This window comes from Hemicordylus capensis, chromosome 3, assembly GCF_027244095.1.
Source record: "Hemicordylus capensis ecotype Gifberg chromosome 3, rHemCap1.1.pri, whole genome shotgun sequence".
In the NCBI taxonomy this organism is placed as follows: Eukaryota; Metazoa; Chordata; class Lepidosauria; order Squamata; family Cordylidae; genus Hemicordylus; species Hemicordylus capensis.
This window is the reverse complement of record NC_069659.1, coordinates 263,826,889-263,848,242: the sequence shown is the minus strand read 5'-3', so window position 1 is coordinate 263,848,242 and position 21,354 is coordinate 263,826,889. Positions and strand designations below refer to the sequence as shown.

Sequence of the window (21,354 nt, the reverse complement as noted above, 5' to 3'; positions counted from 1 at the left end):
ACTGATCTTTGCTATTTTTCAAGTGAGGCCTACATTGGCCCCTTTCTCCATGGGTCGGCCAGTGGCACCCACCACCATAGCTAGGTGGCTTAAGGCTTGTATAGCTCTGGCATATGAATCACAAGGCCTTAGGGCTCTGACTATGGTTCTCGCCCATTCCTCTAGGTCAGCGGCCATATCAGCGGCTTTTCTCACTACTGCTCCTGTCCAGGACATCTGCTGAGTGGCGACCTGGTGGGCTTCCTCTACCATTGTCAGACACAGTAAACTCAATATGTTTGCATCTGCACAGGCAGCGTTCGGGAGGAGAGTCCTCCAGCAGGTGCTGCCTGCATGGTAGTAGCTGGTACCCTCCCTCTTGGTATCCAGAGCTTTGGTATGTCCCATTTGTGGGACGCCCTTGGACCCAGAGCAGCAGAGAACAGCAGAGTTACTCCCTGTGAAGGTTCCTTCTTGCTGCGAGGTCCAAGGGCATCTCGACCCACCCTTCGTGCCAGATCCTACCGTCCAGAAATCTGTTAGTGTAAATTTTCTGCGAAGTGATTTCTGTAACATTGGACTAGTTAGTTTTTGGCCGTGTTTGTTTGACTTGTTTTTTGCATATAGTTTACCAGGGGCTTGCTTCGCATCACTGTGCTTGTTGCTACTGATACTAAAAGAACTGGGGAGGGGCTTTCTCCTCCCGAACTTAAACTCTAACTAATTTGCATAGTCCTGCCTTGGAGTCATGTGGGTGAAGATAACCCATCTGTGAGACGCTCTTGGACCCCGCAGCAAGAAGGAGCCTTCACGGTGAGTAACCAATGCTCCGTTTTTTCAGTTGTGCTGAAGAATGCTTAGAATTTTACTATAGCTAAACTTAAAATTGTTTTACAGCTAAGCATTGCAGTGTAAATCACTGGTCACCCATATCCTCATTTCAAGGAAATGATTGCAAAGAAAGGAAATTAAGACATAAATGATGAACATAATTTTTTTTATTTTTAACACATCACATTGCAGAAGTAATTTTCCCATTTCACTTCATAGGAAACCTTCCTTTATTTTCAATTTTATTTGCACATCACATTGCATTCAAAGGAAACCTTCGAAGTCCGAATTATTGCTCTCCGAAATAAAAAGGCTTAACAAGGTCGCATCTATTTTTTCAAGATCATCTACATCCTCATCATTTTCGTTCTCTTGTGAAATGTTTGTTCCATCGCTTTCAGCATTTTCAGATTGTATAATTCCAGCTTCTGTGAAACCAGAAACCACTGAAGAGGTTTTACAGCTTTCCATGCTGTAACCCATTTTGCGACCTTGCCGTAGGTTGCCTTGCACATTTTCCAACCCTTTGTGAATGTTTCCAGGCCTTTCCTGATCCAGTTTTCCCAGTGCTTTCACATTTTGCATTTAAATACCTTGTTCATGCATAAATGTAAGGGCTGAAAGATTTTGGTCAAACCACCAGGAATCACAGCTAGCATAGGTGATATCTTTTTGCATTCATTTTAAACTGAATCCAGTAAATGTGCACACATTGAGTCCATTATTATAATGCCGTGCGGTTGGAAAAAAGTTCATTTTCTTTTCCGCAAAATTTCACGAAGCCATTCAAATATTATGGCTTCGCACAGCCACCTTTTCTCATTAGCACGAACAACAACATCTGAAGGAAAATTGCCTTTCGGGATAGTTTTCCATTTAAAAATTAGCATTGGTTTTAGTTTGTTGCTAGTGAAATTCTCCTTTTTCATTCACTGCCCTATTCTGGGGATAGTCAAACACCAGTGGAACTTTGCCCATATTTATTATTTGTGATTACACAATTTCCCCCCGCTCAGTGGCATTTTCAACAAATTTTTAAAAAACAAATCCCCCCGCCAGTCAGTCTGCAGCTGCTAACCCATTGTATTATTATTATTATTTTATTATTATTATTTTTACATTTATATCCCGCTCTTCCTCCAAGGAGCCCAGAGCGGTGTACTACATACTTAACGTTTCTCCTCACAACAACCCTGTGAAGTAGGTTAGTCTGCGAGAGAAGTGACTGGCCCAGAGTCACCCAGCAAGTCTCATGGCTGAATGGGGATTTGAACTCAGGTCTCCCCGGTCCTAGTCCAGCACTCTAACCACTACACCACGCTGGCTCTCTCTCTTTAGTGCGCACAGATGAATTATTTTGCCTCATAAATCTGTAGCACCTTTAAATCTGTAACATGGGCCACCTTTAAAGTCAGTTATTCCCATTTATTGTGCCATTAAGTTTGCTTGTGTGCAGATTTTCTGGTAGTCCTCTTTCTCTCTGCTCTGTAATCCACTCCTCGAGGTTATTCTCCAAATCAGGCCAGGCTGCAACACCACTTTTCCTTGCATGTTTTGTTTTCGGCATACTTGCCAGGTTGTCTTTTTTTTATTTTCCACTGACAAATACAGCAGTCATCCACTTCAAATTCATAGTCTGTAGTTTTATTTCTGCTCTGCTCTGCTCTTAGCACCACTATCAGCTTGAAATTAGCAGTGTAGCTCTTATGCTGTTTAGGTGCCATCCCCCCCCCCCCCATTGGCACCTAAAATCCTGTTGATAAATCTCACATAAATGCTACATCGGCGGAACCACTTTTGGGCTTGCTCCTGACTTAGAGCCCAAACTCCGCATTGGTATAAACACTGCAGGCGGCTATAAACTACTTGTAAAAAGGTACAAGTAGAAAATAGAAAATACTACCAGAAAATACGGTGCACGAAGCAACATTATTAACATAAGTAGGCAATAGCTGCTAATGGTTTCACACTCGACATAACATCCTGTCAATGATGAATATACAAGTACTTGCTTAGATTTTGTTTTTTAAAATTTCATTTGTGAAAACTAGGCTTAGCAGCTGTTGCAACAGCATAATTTGTAAATTGTGTGCCCATGTCTGACACTGTAGATAAATCATATCGGCATTGGCTGCTGAGTTTCTAAGACAGTAATCGGTAAAAAGTGATAATTAGATCTGACTTCTGAGCTTGGTTAAAATTCATGACTAGTTGCATTTTGCTTATGAGCTGCTGGAGAGGCTTGATCATAATATTAGTTTGTCATATGTCCCACCCCTTGGGATTGCTTCTCATGAAGCAATTAACAAATGTTTGGACTAACCCTAGGCTTTGATTAGATTAAGAATCTTAATTTTTTTTTCCTTAAGAAAAAACATGTTTTTGGGTCATTGACCTGGGACATAATTCAACCATATGCAGAGCAGGATTGAAGGATGAGTCATAATAGTGGCTTTTATAACATTACAAGGATATTTTAAGGTGGTCTGTGGTCGCCAGGAGTCAACACCGACTCGACGGCACACTTTACCTTTATAGTACATCATGTGCTCTTCACTTGTAGTCTTGCCACAGGGTGTGTGCAGCTATGTGGAATCCCAATGGTGTGTAGTGTCTGGCTCTGTGGTAAGGCAATTTTTATTAAATCTTTTCCCCTGGATTTATTATTGGTTATGTAAGTAGGGTAAAATCATCTCCCTGTGTTGTGGTGTGCTACTGACAACAGACTTCCCATATTTGTTGCTTCTATCCTCAGGAGTGGCTACACATGTCAGCCACATGGCTAATGGTTCTCTGTAGTCATTTACCCTTCTGGAGAAGATACTTCAGCCACAAATACTCTTCTTACGTATGACTCTTTAGAATAGTATTTTTCGGAGCAGGTTAATTGAGCTCCTATGCTTTTCCTTTATTGAGTACTTGAAAAGGATGCAAGATGGTATCGTGCTGGCTAAGTAAACCCATATGATTACCAAACACTAGGAAATGGCTTGCCAATTTATGTATACTATAAAAGCAAAAGAAATCAGCTCTTTGGGACCATTGCCTGAAATAATTCACACAGATTCTTTGCATGTCAGGATGCTGGATGTACGTTTTTGATACTTTAAATCTTGCTGGTGTTGTCTTCCTTCTCAATAGCATTCAAGTACTGATCTAGTCTAAGGCTGTACAACGTTGTGCTATGACAGGTAGGGCAAGATGCATGTATGCTGCAGGAGCTCAGAGGTATCTTTGAATGTAACTGGGAATGATATGAATGGAGACCACAAGCTAATGCAAAATATACATGTATTGAATAACAAGAAAAGTACACACACTCGTTTGGAGAACCAATAAAACGGATACCTAATTGTAATACTAGCAAGCCAAATCATAAACATGGCGAATTTGAAAGACTAAACTTGCTTGCATGAATATCAACGCAGAAAAGCAATGCATTCAGCTAGTACTTCCGTTATATCTAGTCAACGTTGGGACGGGGTGGCAGGGAGATACAACAGGCTTTTAGGGAAATGCAGGCCGGCAGTGGAAACGCGGCGGGGTGTGTGTGTGCATCCTGCCCTGCTCTTAAAGCCATCCCCCCTGCCTTCAAGTCAGCAAGGGTTCAAACTGGCTCGGAGGCCAGTAAAAGGGTTTCCAAACCGGTTCATGCACATCCCTAGTGGCTACATGCTATTTGAGGGGAGACTAGGTTTTGAGAGAAGACAAACGCAAGAGGGCTATTCTCCTCAGTAGGTCACTATAATTTAGGTTGTTAGCGGAAAAGGTCATGATAGGGATTTTTAGAGAACTAAGGGGAACGTTGGGTGTGTTTGGAGAAACCTATTCATAAATATAGATCTCCAGTTGACTCTTGTTTGTCAAATGAGGAGAGACCCTGGATAGGGTTTAGCTCCCATGGAGACAATGGCTGATATAGCCTAATGTCTCCTCTTCTGACCAATCATTGGTCAAAGAAACGCAAATTAAGGAGTCCCCAGGGGCTCCATTTTTACTGGTAAAAGCTAGGTTAGTGGTCTGCTAGGGATTGAAGGGCCCAACACAGTGATTTCAGCTCAGACATTTTCAGGATTGGGAATCCCTAGGATTTATCCACAGAATGCTCTCTCTTTCTCTGGGCTTTCAGTAGGGTTGGATGGTCAAGGTAAAGAGAAGAAGGGATGTCTTAATTCCCAGGAACAGTAATGTGAAAGTAAATCCGCAGGGAAGTTAGCAAGCTGGGCACAGCTAACCAATGCTTATACTGGACAGTGAACATTGCACAAAAGCTGAATGTACACTGAACAAAGTACTCACATGGGCGGGCAGTTATACCCTAGAGACTGAGCATTTGTGGGGGAAGCTTGAGAGGATTGTTCCTGGTACTGTGATTTTGCGATCTATTGTTGCTGGGGGATTCAGGTAAGCTGAACTGCCTAAGGATAGAGCTTACTTTGTGTGTGTGACTCACCCTTCAAGGTTGATCTAATCAGGAGGTTCTAGTCCTCAAGGCTAATCAGTAATAGGAAATTGTTTTCATGCTTGAGGAGGGAGATTACTGTTCTGGAGAATTGCTTAACTTGTGATTACCTTTAATTTCCTGAGGAAAGCCTTATAGTATATGTATACCAGACTTGTTTGCAGTTGTTGTAGGGTCTTTCCACATCTGATTTACTCAGAGATTTTCTCAGCCTTTTTGTTGTTGTTATCAAGTATGGGAGGGGGCAGCAACACGGAACCCTTTTGGTAATACAAGTGTGGGGGCCTGGAAAAGTCCTGGTACATATAGTTTGGGCTGGAAAAGAGGTTACTCCTAACATTTGGCTCTCCAGCTATTGTCAGACTACAGCTGCCGTCATTGCCAGCCACAGTAGCCAATAATCAGGGATGAGAGGAGTTGTAGTCCAGCATCTTCAGGAGGACCAAAGTTGTGCAACCGTGATCTATATATACAGATGCTGCAACTATAGGGTTGGATGCTTTGAACTATAAACAGTTGGTAAAGTCCTATGTAAATAGGGACAAAACACTTCTGGTGTTCTCAAACCAAAGTAAGGCTATTATTTTTATATTTTGAATTCTATAGGATGGTGGGTTACGTTGCTGCAACAAAGCAATTTGACAGCAAAGGTGTGGAGTTCAGCTTGGAAAGTTGGAAAAGTTAGCAATGTCTATTTTTCCCCAAGGTTTCTTATAAGATAGTTGACCTAGGGATACAAGTATTGCTCCTGTAGAACTTTAGGATTATTATTTTTTAAACCCAGCATTATTTCGGATGTGTTGTGCTGTGAATGCATCATACACTTTGATAAGAAACTGAAAAAAGTCAGACTCGAATGGTGATGGTCCTGTCACTCCCTGCTAACTTTTTTCTTGCATTTTTCCTTGTCTAGCCAATGTAACCATACACTGATAGTGTACCTTATTTCTTCTGTGTTGTCTCTACTAGTAATGAATGCAGGGATGAGAAAATACTTTCTACAAGCCAATGATCAGCAAGATTTAGTTGAATGGGTAAATGTGCTGAACAAAGCTACCAAAATCACAGTAAGTAATTGCTTTTGTATGCTAGGATCATTCCACACACACACCATCAAATATAATGCTAGTCTAATGAAACACTTCTGTGCATTCTAATTTTTTTTAATTAAGTAAGGATGGGGGGTGGTATAATGATCAAAGTGATGCGGGGGGGGGGGATACAGGATCCCTTGAGGTGTCCTGGGTAGGCTGCCATCCACTTTTAAAAATATGAGTAGATTCACCCTTCTAAGGGAATATTCTCAGAGAGCGAAGTAGAATATTCCTCCGTACAAGAAAGGCTTGAGCACACTTCAAGAGTGTGTGACTAGGATAGGACCTAATAAGGAGTAACACGCCCTATAATAACAATGATTTATTAATAATTGGATGATAAGGAAAACTATAGAGGCATCAACAGTCATTGCTTCCATTCAAGCAAAACTCTTCTCCAGAAACTACAAGAACCATGCAGTCATATCTAATCTAAGCACTTAAACAAGAATAAATTCCCTGATGTGTTTAGCTAAACTGGTCCTTATCATTCCGACTTACTTCCAGTAATTCCCATTCTAGGGCTGTTAGTCTGCAGTAGTTGCTGATCAGACCACACTCTGAGGCCTCTGGGGGAGAGCTTAACTCGAATACACACCTACCCCACTCCTCTATAAGTTGTTGTCCAGTAAACCCTGCCCCTCACTCTGTACTGGGCTATGTGGATTTGATTCTACTGGCCTTTTGTCCTTATCTGAAGATGCTCAGCCTCCAAGCATTTACTCTAATTGAGGCCTAGCCCTCCCTCAAGCCTGACTGTCACTACAGGTGTATACATTTTAAAGGGCTCTTTTATATTTAGGATTCCACAAATCTTGGCTGCCCTTGGTAGCCAAGCCAACATTTATAATCTCCAGAATCCTGTTGTTCCTCCTCAGTGCAATCCTAGGCATGTTTACTCACTGTGTTCTAGGCTTTTCAGGTAAGCATCCGTAGGATCACAGTCACTTCCTGTGTCTCTACAGTTCGGTGCTGTGGAGGGTTTTGGAAGCCCAGCACAATTGCAAAGATTTAAGTGTGCTGAAGCTTGGAACAGGAGGGCAGGGCTATGGCTGCTCTTGGCAATGAGTAGTAATGCGTGGAACATCTCTGTAGCTCACTGCTGTCAGTCAGCCTTGACATTCACCTTTAGGCTAGAGAGAGGCTGAGGTTCTTTATGGTCCCAGAGGGGGATAGAAAATTTCACTTACTATGGCCACTTCCCATAGTAAGTGAAATTGTGGGTATACATTTCAGTAACTGCTTAAAAGCCAGTGTACTTGTGATTTGCCTATATTCAGGCCTTAATAAATTCATGTGCCATGGCAAATGTGGAGGGACACCCCCCCACACATTTCACCCTTTTGCCTAATTTGTAGTCTGATTAAAGCATTACTTCAACACTGGTTTGCTGTATTTTAAAGAAAATTCCTAGCATCTACTTAGACCATGACAAGCTCATAGACTCTGAGCAAAAAAAAAAAAAAGTTATATCAGTGAGACCCGAGTTCAAATCTCTATTCAGCCATGATACTAGCTGGGTGACTCTGGGCCAGTCACTTCTCTTTAAGCCTAACCTACTTCACAGAGTTGTTGTGAGGAGAAACTCAAGTATGTAGTATACCGCTCTGGGCTCCTTGGAGGAAGAGCGGGAGATAAAATATAAAAATAAATAAAAATAAATTTCTAAAAGTTATTTTCAGATAGTACCACCAAGCATTCATTGTATGGAGTAAGTGTAGGCACAGCATCTAATTTTTAAGCATAGTTCTCTTGCAGGAGCAGATGTGAATTGGAAGATGTGGATCTCTGATGGTTTGTTAGAAAGTTTCTTATACCATGAAAAGCAAACTTTAGGTATCACTAGAGAGACTGGATCCTTTTTTTTAAAAAAACTAAGTTTTAGCAACTTTACTTTTGATGGTATCAAATTGGTAACTTTTTTTGGCATGATGCTTCCAGCATAGAATTAAGGATTGTTTTAACCAGCAAGATCTGTTTTGCTTGATAGTAACTTTACACCACATGACACAACACTAACATATAATTTTGGCATCTTGAAATCATATAATTTTAAATTTATATTTTAGTTCATGTAGCTTAAGAAAAGCATCTAGTTCTTTTGAGAATTGAATATTCAGCTGATGAGAATATATTTGCACCTCTTGATTTTATATTCTTCATGAGTGTATTTTAAATAACTTAAATGACTACATTTATAAACTGCTCTCTTATGATACAGCTCACATTTAATTGATAGCTATACTATAAGCTTTTAGAAGCTAAAAGATAAAAAGCACTAGAAGTAAGCAAAGAGTATTTAACTCTAATACAGCTAGACCTCATACATGTTCTCAGCACCTGCGGTTTGGTGTATCTGCAGTTGGGCAATGGAGACCCGACCTTGGTATATGCTGGTTTAAAAATGGTTAAAATCAGTGTATCCACGATTCCATTCATGATGCTCTTCCACTCAGAGCACCGCCTCCCCTTCCCTCCCACTATGAATAAAGCTGTATAAACCTTTTCCTGGTCTCTTGCTTTGCATCCTCTTTCATTGTTGCAGCTACAGGAAGCCTTTCTGTTGAGAAATCCACATTTTTCTCCAGCAGCTTGGAGAAAACCATTTTGTTGAAAGGAGCCATATTGTGGCTTTTTGTTCTGTCCTGTGATTTTTCATAGTAAATTGCCAACATTGAAGGGTTGGAGGGCATTGCTGGACAGCTGGAGACCCACAGAGCACAGTACTGCACTTTATTTCTGTTTATGCATTTTCAGCTTATTAAACACATTTTTACCTCCAGGAACCCAATCCCCCAATTCCCATTCACTCAATGTCTCATTATCCGCGCTTCCATTATCTGCAGTTGTAGTCGAGAACAGAACCCCCCATGGATAACAAGGTCCACCTGTAATTTAAAACCAGTGAAATATAGAAATGGCTGTATGGCTCTGTGTGTCTGTGTGTGTGTGTTCTTATCTTTTTCAAAATGGATATTTTCAAAAATGAAAGAATCCACTATTTAAAACTAATGTGTACAGTTAGGATGGTTAGATTGCTTCAGGAAACCTGGAGACTATTTTAGACTATAAAGGGCCCAGGCAAGTGTGCAGAGTCCATGAGGCAAGAAGGTTCCCTTAAAAAGACATCTTGTTCAAATCATAAAAATAGATGCAAACCATCTAAAGCTATACTAAGCCTAGCTGAGAAGGATGAAGACCAAATTGATACCTCTAAGTATATCAGAAACAAGCAATCTGTCTCAGGGACAGTGGAGTTATTGGATGAAAGGTGTTCAGGTAGCATTGGAACCAGACAAGGAAGCTCCATTAGGCACTAGGTATGTGCACGGAACTGGCGGGGGCCGGTTCGATGGTGGGAGGTGCACTTTTAAGGGCAGGGGAGGATGCCCTTCCCCCATTGGCACTGTTCTTTAAACATCCCCCGGGGCAGCAGCGTACCTCCCTTCCTCCCCCTTCGCTATATTTACCGGAAGTACCAGGAAATATTAGATGCGCCTGCGCGTGGCATGCAGCGTGGTGGTGGTGGTGGTGGTAAGTGCATCCTCCCCCACCCTTAAAGCTCCCGCTCCCGCCGTCAAACTGGTGGAACTGGCTGCCGTTCAAACCGGTTCCATGCAAATCCCTATTAGGCACTTCATAAATGATGACCGTAGAGAAAGTGAATCAGTTCCTTGCATCATTCTTCATTACAGTAGATGGTAGAAAGAGACCTATTGCAAACATTTTTTTCCAGCAATTCCTCTTTAAAATGTCAGTTGGAGAGGTATAAAGGTGAAATTTTAGATCTAATTATAATAAAAACAATAATACAAACTAATAATTCTTTGGACCTAGGTGAGGATTAGTTGAGTTTTTAAATAACTCTTCTTATGGGAAGCTGGGCTTCTAAAAAAAAAGTTGAGCTAAAATTTGCTCAACTTGCATGAATCAATCTCTCTGCCAGAAGACTATAAAGATAGCTCATGTAACTCAATCTCTTAAGATGATCTAGGAAATTACAAACAGTGAAACAGGTGAGAAATGTTGGGCTAGAATGGTTAAACACAGAGAAGAAGCTTTGATGAGAGAACATCAGTATGTTTTTTGCAAAGCAGTATCTGTCTTCTCTGACAGAATTCTTTGATGGTGTTGTCAAACACATAGATGGAATAGAGTGGAATAACAGATGGTCCCAGCAATGTTCAGTGTCATAGGAAAAGTTTGAAGCACAGCAAATAACTGACCTTCCAAACTACGCATCTTGCATCTCCAACATAGATGTGCCAAGTAGTTTTGTAAAAAAAACAAGCATCCAATTTGTTTGTGCATATCAGAATGGGAAAATTCTGTTGTTTATGCCTTTAATCAGTATTTCAAATTGTATTTAACCACTTTGAATTTGTTTTGCTTATTCCATGTTAACAAAGGCATTACACAATCCATTTTCCATGTTTGCTTTTTCAGGTACCAAAGCAGGCTGATTCACATTCTCAGACTGAGAATTCAAATCGTCATGCTGAAAATCTGGGGATAAAGAAACAAATGTCTTACAGAACCGAGATAGTTGGTGGTGTTCCCATTATAACTCCTACTCAGGTAGTAATCTATCTTAATAACATTATTTTCTAATTATTAAAATTGTTTTTCCTGTTGAGTGATTTTTTTTTTGCAGATTGGAGCTCCATTGCCTACAAGAGCTGTCCTTTTCATTGTAACAGAATGTTTGACTTAAATCCTGCCTTGTAGGCACAAAGGCCTCACAAGGCGTCTTAACAGAGCTGTCAATGCCACTGATAACATTTGGGTATATAGCTTAGATCCAGTATATACCAGGCTGATGGAGGAGCCTCACTGTCTTGTCTCTCCCTCTGCTGTTGCAGGAGGACAAGTTTGTCTTGTAGAGCAGGGGTTGAATGTCATTTGACCATCAAAGCAGATTTGCACACATTGATTGGCTCCTTCATTAAGATCATAACAGCCCTGCTGCATCAGGCCCAAGGCCCATCTAGTCCAGCATCCTGTTTCTCAGAGTGGCCTACCAGATGCCGCTGGAAGCCACAGGCAGGAGGTGAGGGCATACCCTCTCTCCTCCTGTTATTCCCCTGCAATTAACCAGGTAGTATTTTTATTTAGGAACTTCATAATAAAGGCAAACCTCATTACTCACGTGGGTTCCATTCCTAACATACTACTGTGAATAATGAGGTATTGTGCCTATAGAAAATGGGGTGAGGTTGCAGAATGCACAGCAAAAATTAAAACTGCACACACACACACACACCCAAACAAAAAAAAAAACCCCAGCTGTACTGTGCTCCGCAGGGTCTCCTTGTGCCCAGCAATGCCTCCCAAAACTGCAAAAAAATTGCTGGAAAATGCTTGATTTTTTAAAAGAAAAAAGCTGAAAAATGGCAAAAAAAACAATGGGAGCAGGATAAAGTACATTACTATGCTCTGCAGGGTCACCATATACCCTCCTTGTACCCAGCAATGCCCCCTAAGTTGTGGAATACACCCCAAAATTGTGGGGGGAACTTCTTGTTTTTCAAAGAAATGAGCCACAAGATGGATCCTGGTGAAAAAATGGAGAGTCACTTCTGGTCCTCTAGGAACTGCAGATATGTGGGTTTTAATTCTTTAGTATCTGCAGATACTGAAATTGGGTGTCAGAACCTGCGAATATGTGAAATCTTGGATATTGAATTCTCATATGACGAGGTTCTCCTGTATATGTTTGGAGTGCCCATGGAATATATATTCACATTTATCAGCCTTTCTATCATCACCTTTTATGGAATTCTTTAATCTGGTATAAAAACATCATTTCTAATTTTAATTCCATCATAAGCAATAAAATTTTGTTTAAAGCAACCTTTTAAATATTATCTTGTATGTACAGAATGATTGTCAAGAGAAATGTGTTTTTTACAGTTGAACCTGTTAAACTTCTGCTGGTAGAATAAGTAATCAATGTTTTCATTAGCAAGATATCTAGTTCCAAACTTGGGTTGAGGCTAGTGGTAGTATGGGTAATTGGCTTGCAAGAGGCTTGGGCCTAGTTAGTCTAGCAGCTATAAAAATGGAGTATATTAGCTGAAGCACAGTTCTGAGATGACAAGTTTTAATATGCAGACACTTGCAAACTCCTCCTCAAACCTTATAGGTTGCATCAAATGAAAAGAGAGAGCTTTTAAAATCACTTTCATTTTTTTTCTAGAAGGAAGAGGTAAATGAATGTGGTGAAGGTGATAAAAACTACTTGAAACGGTCCCAAAGCCACCTTCCTTACTTTTCTGCTAAACATGTCCCCGATAATGCTGTGATCAAAGCTGGCTATTGTGTTAAGCAAGGAGCAGTGGTAAGCTATTTCTGTAATTAACAAGGTTGATAATGTGCATCATGCTACAACTTGACAGACAAAACAGATTTGATTAATATACTTGTGGGATATATAAAAGAGAATCTGGGGTTGAGGGAGAGGTATAGGGCTGTTGGAATTTTTCAGAGTTTGAAATTTAGGGGTGTGTTGGTTGCTTGTGTCCTCATAATCATTCTTGATAACATGTTACTTAACTGAAGGTACCATACACCATCCTTCCTCATGGAAGACCCCACCAAAATATTGAATGAACCTGTTCTCAGTCTTTCCATTGAATGCTCATATATGAGAGGAGAAATCAGAACAGGGCAAAATATGGTTTCCAAACCCTAGTTTGACTGCAGGTGAGGATTGCCAAAACCATAGCTTGCTTAAATTGAATGTAATGGTAAACATAGCTTGCTGCTGAATCTGAAGTAAGAGGAGAAATCAAAGCATGTGAGAGGAGGGCTTATCAACATAAAACCAAATAATGGTTCAGTGTTATGTCTGAACTGACCCCACTGTGCTGTCAATACCCATCTTTCTTTATCGGCTTCTCCAAGATCTGTACTCAGCAGTCTCCTTTTTGATTCTTTTGGGGGGGGGGCATTCATCCTCCGCTAATAAAAATCATGGTAGCTTTTTCCAACTTACTGCAGAGAGCTTTACTACCCTGAAAAAAAAATCTATATATTGTGATCCTAAGAGTCCGAAGTGGCACAGTGGGAAAATGCTTGACTAACAAGCAGAAGGTTGCCGATTCGAATCCCTGCTGGAACTATATTGGGCAGCAGTAATATAGGAAGATGCTGAAAGGCATCATCTCATACTGCATGGGAGGAGGCAATGGTAAACCCCTCCTGTATTCTAACAAAGAAAACCACAGGGCTCTGTGGGCTCCAGGAGTCGGAATCGACTCGACGGCACACTTTTACCTTTAAGAGTCCAATGAATAAATTGAAAAGTCTTGTTGTCTTTAGGGAAGAGAGCTGGTCTTGTGGTAGCAAGCATGACTTGTCCCCTTAAGCTAAGCAGGATCCACCCTGGTTTCATATGGAAGGGAGACTAGAAGTGTGAGCACTGGAAGATATTCCCCTTAGGGGATGGAGCCACTCTGGGAAGAGCATCTAGGCTCCAAGTTCCTTCCCTGGCTTCTCCAAGATAGGGCTGAGAGAGATTCCTGCCTGGAACCTTGGAGAAGCCGCTGCCAGTCTGTGTAGACAATACTGAGCGAGATGGACCTATGGTCTGACTCAGTATATGGCAGCTTCCTATGTTTCTATGATATACTGGGGTTAAGTTGGATTTTTGCTTGCTTTTATGTAGATGAAAAACTGGAAAAGAAGATACTTCCAGCTGGATGAGAACACAATAGGCTACTTCAAATCTGAACTGGTATGTACCTAAATATAAAATATTGCTTTGGAAACAAAACTGAATTTAAATTGTGAATGATAGCTTGTGAGGCTGTTCTTGCCCATGCATAGGAACTGCTGGGTTAGGTGGCAAACCTGCATAGGCAGCCACCCACTTAAATGATTCTAAGGGAGTGAGCATTCCCTTAGCTCTGTTTCTGTAATTGTGTGACAATGTCAGCTGCTTTAAGCCGATGCTGCGACGCTGATGGGCGGCTGACCATCGTTGGGGGATAATGCACCATGCCCCAGCCCTCGATGCATGTGCCCAACAGATGGGGCAGTTATCTGTGGGGAGCTGTTTTCAGCCTTCCTCTCCGCGTGCCCCAAGCCATTTCTCGCTGATCATAAAAAAGGACTCTGTGTCTATTAGCACAAAGTGCTGTACCTAATTTAAGTGCTTGTGTGTAATTGTTTTGCTTTAGTATTTTGACTGATAGCTAGTTTTTTATTCTGGAAATGTGGTGACTTGGAGCATCATCCCTTTCAATACTGCTAAAATGACACAAAATATTATGGATATTTTATGGGACAATGGGTTGATTAATCTAAGTATCATTGTCATTCTAGATTAATCAAACCATTGCCCCATACAACAACACTTGCACTGGAGTCAAGATAATAACTTTAAGGAGATCTCTTGGGTACCTTTTAGCCTCTGTCCAGAGAAGCATTGGTAGATCAGGATTACTGTGCTACTATCTGCACTACTTTACAGAACTTCAGTTCTCAACTAATGATCTGCAGTGTATGCAACTAACTGCTGCAGTCAGTAGTTTTCATGTTAAAACACATGAAAACTACTGTTAAAACACATGTTAACTTGTGCCACATATTGTTAAAACACATGTTAACTTGTGCCACATCTGGATTTTCCCCAAGACTGAGAGCCAAGCAAGTATGGCAACTGTTACTGGTTAGCTACCAAACCCAAGTGTGGATTCCGTCCCATGGCTATAAGCTACTGACTGAATAATAAGACAATAGTAACAGAATGTGCAAGCAGCTTTCTTTTCTATTATTTTCAATAATATAGAAAATATCTTATGGATTGTAGTGATATTCAAGCTTGAGACAGTACTAGGCCTCAATTCAAGTAACTACTTGGAGGTGGGCCTCTCCAAATAAGGAAGAAAGCCCAGGAGAATCAAATCCTGTGGTACAATCTGGAATGAGGGGCAAACTTTACTGAACAGCAGCCTATAGAGAAGTAGAAGAGTGGTGTGTTAGAGTTCAGTTCTTCCCTGGAGGCCTTGGAGTGAGGTATGATCAGCAACTACTTTAAGGAAAGGGGAGATTAACAACCTTGGACTGGGAATCAACTGGAAATTCCTTACCTGCAAGTAAGTAGTAAAGGTAGGAATTAGCTAGAAGGGTGAGGGAATTTATTCTTGTTTAAGTGCTTGTGTAGTGATCAACCACCCCTCCCACTAAAGAGTTTACCAGAAGTGAACCCTGTCTTAACAGACAGACTGGTGAACCCGATGGCTCAGCCAATCAGCACACCAGGTGGGTGGGACCTAGAGAGCTGTAGGGAGGAAGAAGGTAGTTGTTTGTTAGCTAAGGACATGTGGCCAGGAAGGATGGCTGCAGGAAAATGACTCGGCAGGAGGGCACGAAGCTTGAATTCTCAACCAGGGTTTGGTGAGTTCAAGAGAAGGAAGCCTGGGCTTTGGCTTCAGAAGTGAAAGTGGACAGGAGAAAGTGACTTAGTAAAACTTTGAGTTAGAAGTTATATTCCTTTTGTGGGTGTGTTTTGCATATTCCTGATACTGATCTATTATAGTTTACCTACAATTTAATTGAAATAAGAAACACTAGCCTACACTCCATACACCTAGGGTGTAGCAAAAGACTCTGTACGCATTTATGTGTGCTTTTGCATTTTCCTACATACCTGTAATGTGCAGCTGGGTAACCCAGATTTTTAAGGTGTGCTGCCCCAACATCATTTGGGGTGCTTTTTTGAATTATCTGTGACTAAAAGCTGAGTAAGCCTCAGATGGAAGCTGTAGTACCTGAATACAAGCCTCTCCACGATGGTTTTTAACTTGGGGGTGGGAGGCACTAAAGGATGATTTGTCTGGTGCAGACACGGTGCCTCAGGCATTCAGCAGCTATCAGTTTTCTCACCACATTCAGGCTTGCACGTGAAAGATTTTTGTAATTGTCTAGTAGCAAAATAAAGAGAATTCTCCCTGGGATTCCACCCCCAAGCCCAGGGAGGTTCAAGCTCTATAATAAAGAGGGATGGTGATGGCGGTAGCCATTTTTGAACCTACCCCAAATACAAGTCAAGACCAACACTTTGAATCTAGCCCAGAAGTGGACTGGAACCAATGAAGCTGCTGCAAGATGAGTGTGACACTCATGAAGTGACTTGCGCCCACAAGCATCCTTGCAGCCATGTTCTGGACCAGCTTAAGCTTCCAGATTGAAGAATGTTAGTACCTCTATAGTTTTCCTTATCCGCCAATTATTAATAAATATGAATATGTTGAATATTTATATATCATTTCAACAAAAGTTCCCAAAGTGGTTTACATATTTATAAATAAATAAAATAAAATAGGTCTCTGTCCCCCGAAGGGCTCACAATCTAAAAAAGAAACAGAAGACAGACACCTGAAACAGCCACTGGAGGGATACTATGCTGGGGATGGATAAGGCCAGTTGCTTTCCCCCTGTTAAATAGACTCACCACTTTTAAAAGGTGCCTCAGTTAGCTGGAATAATAACTAATTTATTGTTATCGTTGTTGTTGTTGTTGTTGTTATAGTTATAGTGTCACTCATTAAGGGTGTGCCCTAATCACAAGCTCTTGAAGGCCTAAGACTGCTCAAGTCTTTCTTGTAGGGAGGGCTTTCCCCCTATTCCCTTGGAAGTGTGAATCTAAGCATATAAAAAGTGGATGGTGACAGCCTGCCCGGTACTCCTCACAGTTAGGTAAGAGGGATTCTGTATTCTCGCCCCATCCCTTTGATCATTACATAGATGGTTCATTTTTAGAATGGAAGCATTAGTCATTAAAATTAATACCTCTTAGGTGAGAGGCAAACTTTCATTCAAAGGAAAGGAAACTGAGTCAAAGCAGCTCTGATAAGATTCTGATGACACTATGGAGCTGCTACGTTGTAGTGGCTGAGCTTCAAATCAGGAATTCCCTAGTTCAAATCTGAGCTCTGTCATGTACCCCTGCTAACCCCTGCAGGGTTAGCAGTTATCCCTGCTAACTTGGCAAAGAGGCACTTTTTACCGTGGTGATTCTCTTTATTTAGCAGGGGGAGAGTAACTGGCCCTATCCAACCCCAGCACAGTACTTCCAGTGACTGTTGCTGGTGTGTGTCTTATGTTTCTTTTTAGAATGTGAGCCCTTTGGGGACAGGGAGCCATCTTATTTGTTTGTTATCTCTCTTTGTAAACCACCCTGAGCCATTTTTGGAAGGGCGGTATAGAAATCGAATTAATGATGGTGATGATGATGATGATGATGTAGTGATGTGCATGGGCTGGTACGTAGGCCATTCTAAAATCCTGCTTACCGGTTTGCGTCTGTGTGTGTGTGTGTGCGGTTCGTAGTTCACAGCCAGTGGGGGGGGGGTGGCTCTTTAAGGGTGGGGGTGGGAAAGCATTTGTCCTTCTCGCTGCTTTTCGCTCACCGTTGCTCCTTTTTTGAAAAGCATTTGGGGCGACAGCGTATTATCCTGCTGCCCCTTCCCCTGTTCCTCTGCAAAAGACTTCAGAATGTGCAATTGTGCATGCATCACATGTGTGTTGCGTGCATCAGGTGTGCGCGCGCCCATGCAATCGCACATTCTGAAGCCTTTTGCTGAGGAACGGGGGAAGGGGCGACAGGGAGGTACAAATGCTTTTCAAAAAAGGAGCACAGGTGGGGGGAAAGCGGTGGGAAGGGTAAGTGCACCCTCCCCCACCCTTAAAGAGCCCCCGCCCCCGGCTGCGAACTGGAATGCTGCGGTTCCGTGCACACCATTACTCCGATGAAAACATGAACTATTATGCTCTGTGAACATAGAGATCTATGCTCTGGCAATACAGGCGGCAAAGAAGCGATTCTTTTTGACCCGTATTACATCCACAAGTTCACATCCAGCGGAGTTGTTCAGGGTTGTGAGAGGGCTAGTAAGTGCCCTTCTTCCCTTGAATCAGAATTTGGAACCATCTATTACCCGCTGTGACATATTTAATGATTTTATGTGGATGAAATCTCTCGTATATGGGTCGACTTAAATCTAGACCCCACAATTACTGCAGTGTCTGAATCGACACTCATCTAATGTGGTCAGGCTGGATCAGTTTCAGTTTGTGACTCGTGAGGATGTGGACAAGCTGCTTTGAGCGATGCGGCCTATCACCTGTTCTCTTGACCCTTGCCTGACATGGCTAATAATATCTGGCAGGGAGGTTGTTGTAGAAGGCATAGTAGAGATCATAAATGCTTCTCTGAGGGAGGGCAGGATGCCTCCTTTCCTTAAAGAAGCAATTATTAGACCACTTCTGAAGAAGCCTACATTGGATCCCTCAGAGTTAAGCAACTATAGGCCTGTCTCCAACCTGTCATTAGGCAGGGTAATTGAGAGGGTGGTGGCCTCCCAGCTCCAGACAGTCTTGGAGGAAACTGATTATCTAGACCCGTTTCAGACTGGCTTTCGGGTGGGTTATGGGGTGGAGACTGCCTTGTTTGGCCTGATGGATGATCTCCAATTGGGAATTGACAGAGTAAGTGTGTCTCTGTTGGTCCTTTTGGACCTCTCGGCGGCTTTCTATACTATTGACCATAGCATCCTTCTGGAGCATCTGAAGGGGTTGGGGGTTAGAGGCATTGCTTTGCAGTGCTTCCACTCTTACTTCTCGGGTGGATTCCAGATGGTGTCCTTCGGGGACTGTTTTTCTTTAAAAACTGAACTTCAGTATGGTGTCCCTCAGGTCTCCACATTGTCTTTGATGTTGTTTAATAGCTACATGAAACTGCTGGTAGAGATCATCGGGAGATTTGGTGTAAGGTGTTATCAGTATGCTGATGACACCCAAATCTTTTTCTTCATGTCAACATCATCAGGAGAAGGCATAACCTACCTAAATGCCTGCATAGGGGCAGTGATGGGCTAGATAAGAGGTAACAAGCTGAGGCTGAATCCAGATAAGATCGTGGTACTTATTGTGTGGGGTCAGAACTTGGGAGATGATTTTGATCTGCCAGTTCTGGATGGGGTCACACTTCCTGAGAATGAAGTCTGGGGGTGCTTCTGGATCTAAGTCTCTCCCCCTGGTGTCCCAGGTTGAGGCAGGGGCCAGAAGTGCCTTTTATCAGCTTCGGCTGATACGCCAGCTGCATCCATTTCTTGAGATAAATTACCTCAGAACAGTAGTACATTTGCTGGTCACCTCCAGACTTGATTACTGCAATGCACCCTATGTGGGGCTGCCTTGGTATGTAGTCCGCAAACTGTAGTTGGTCCAGAATGCGGCAGCCAGGTTAGTCTCTGGGTCATCTCGGAGAGACCATATCACTCCTATCTTAAAAGATCTACACTCGCTGCTGATAAATTTCTGGGCAAAATACAAGGTTTTGGTTATGACCTATAAAGCCCTAAACTGCTTGGGCCTTAGGTAGTACTTAAGAGAATGCCTTCTTCTCTCTGAACCACACAGTCCATTGAGATAATCTGGAGAGGTTTGTCTGTGGTTGCCACCGACTTGTCTGGTGGCTACTAAGCTACTAAGGGACGGGTCTTCCCTGTTGCTGCCCCGAGGCTTTGGAACACACTTCCTGCTGAAATAAGAACCTCCCCATCTCTTACAACTTTTATAAAGGCAGTCAAGACACATTTGTTCACCCAGGCTTTTAATTAAATATTGTTTTAATTGTGTATTTAATGGCTTTAACATTTTAAATTTTAATTGTAATGTGTTAATCTTTTTATCTGTTTTTATTGTTTTGTTGTAAACTGCCCAGAGACGTGTTTTGGGTGGTGTATTTAACATGTGTTAAATAATAAATAAAACAAATATTAAGTGTTCATGGCAGTTGTGATCAAGAGAGAGTGACTTGCCAAAAAGCCCGTCCTTTTGGCCTCAAGTGCCCTGCTGCAATATGGAGATAATGCTTACTGTACAAAGTGGATGTAAGGATTACATCAAGATAATTCATTTGAAGCACTCAGCACACTCAAAAAGTGCTATAACCTACTATAGTTACACATTTGCTTCTGAGAGTCTGAAATATTGTAACAAAAATGAACATAGTTGAAATACTTTGGTATACTCTTACTGTAACTATCACTGTCCTTCTAGTTGATCCATAATATTCCTAGCAGTCATTATGAACTGAAAACACAAATAAACTTGTTTGTCAGGGTATTGTGAGGGGTTGTGACCTTCCCTTCTATTGTGTGGTTTTATTTGGAAAAGCGGTCTCATGTGTACAGTATTGCTTTTCTATAAATAACCACATGATGGCGCATGAAAAAGGCAGATGGAGGACATATATTCATATTTTCTAATTTTAGAAAAAGAGCTCTATATATTTCATGAACTATATTATCAGATTGAAAACAATGTCCGGTTTTGAGTAACTTCTCATTTATTGTACTATTTCCACAATTTTAGAAATGTTTCTAATGAAATTCTATGGTTGAAAGGCCATAATATAACTATGCCTCCATAATAGTTTAAAATGTGTTTCAGCTTGGTGATATTAGTGTTTTTCTGTCCACTATGAAGAATTTTATCAGGATACATTTAAATATATGAAGCTTCAGCTGGTCTCTATAACTTTTCATGGTTGCTGACATTGCCTTCTTTCTACCCATTAACATACCTACATTTAACATGCATCAACTTGGAATTGGTATAGCCCTTTTTTGCCATATTTAATGCTATAGTATAGAGAAATCAAATGATGTTGTCTCTTTGTAGCATAAAAAAAGTGTAAACAACTTTCATATTCCTGAGCTCTACTATTGGAGGAGTTATATGAGGAAAGAGAATTGTGCTCTTCTGGTTTTGTCATTTCCACCTCATAAGTATCTGTGGAGTGATTTTTAAATAAGCATTTAAATCTCCAAGAAAAAGGGCCACTTTTACATCACTGATTGAAACTTATTTTCCAACTCTTAATTCATATATTTCTTGAACAAAAATGTTCACTACATGGTTGCTGTACAAATGTAAATATACTTACTTGAAGCTAAACAGAGCCTGGTTTTTACT

At 41.4% G+C, this 21,354-nt stretch overlaps 1 protein-coding gene across 9 annotated transcripts in view; it reads left to right on the top strand.

Annotated features, from left to right (window-relative positions):
* PLEKHA1 (pleckstrin homology domain containing A1) overlaps positions 1-21,354 on the top strand; it is an 83,142-nt gene that overhangs the window by 35,722 nt on the left and 26,066 nt on the right. For 7 of the 9 annotated variants that reach the window (XM_053308588.1, XM_053308590.1, XM_053308583.1 and 4 more), the window contains 4 exons: positions 6,242-6,339; positions 10,813-10,944; positions 12,566-12,706; positions 14,036-14,104. In XM_053308588.1, coding sequence (XP_053164563.1) covers positions 6,242-6,339; positions 10,813-10,944; positions 12,566-12,706; positions 14,036-14,104 — 440 coding nt within the window. The remainder of the gene's footprint in view (positions 1-6,241; positions 6,340-10,812; positions 10,945-12,565; positions 12,707-14,035; positions 14,105-21,354) is intronic. The other 2 variants (XM_053308589.1, XM_053308587.1) reach the window with 1 other exon arrangement.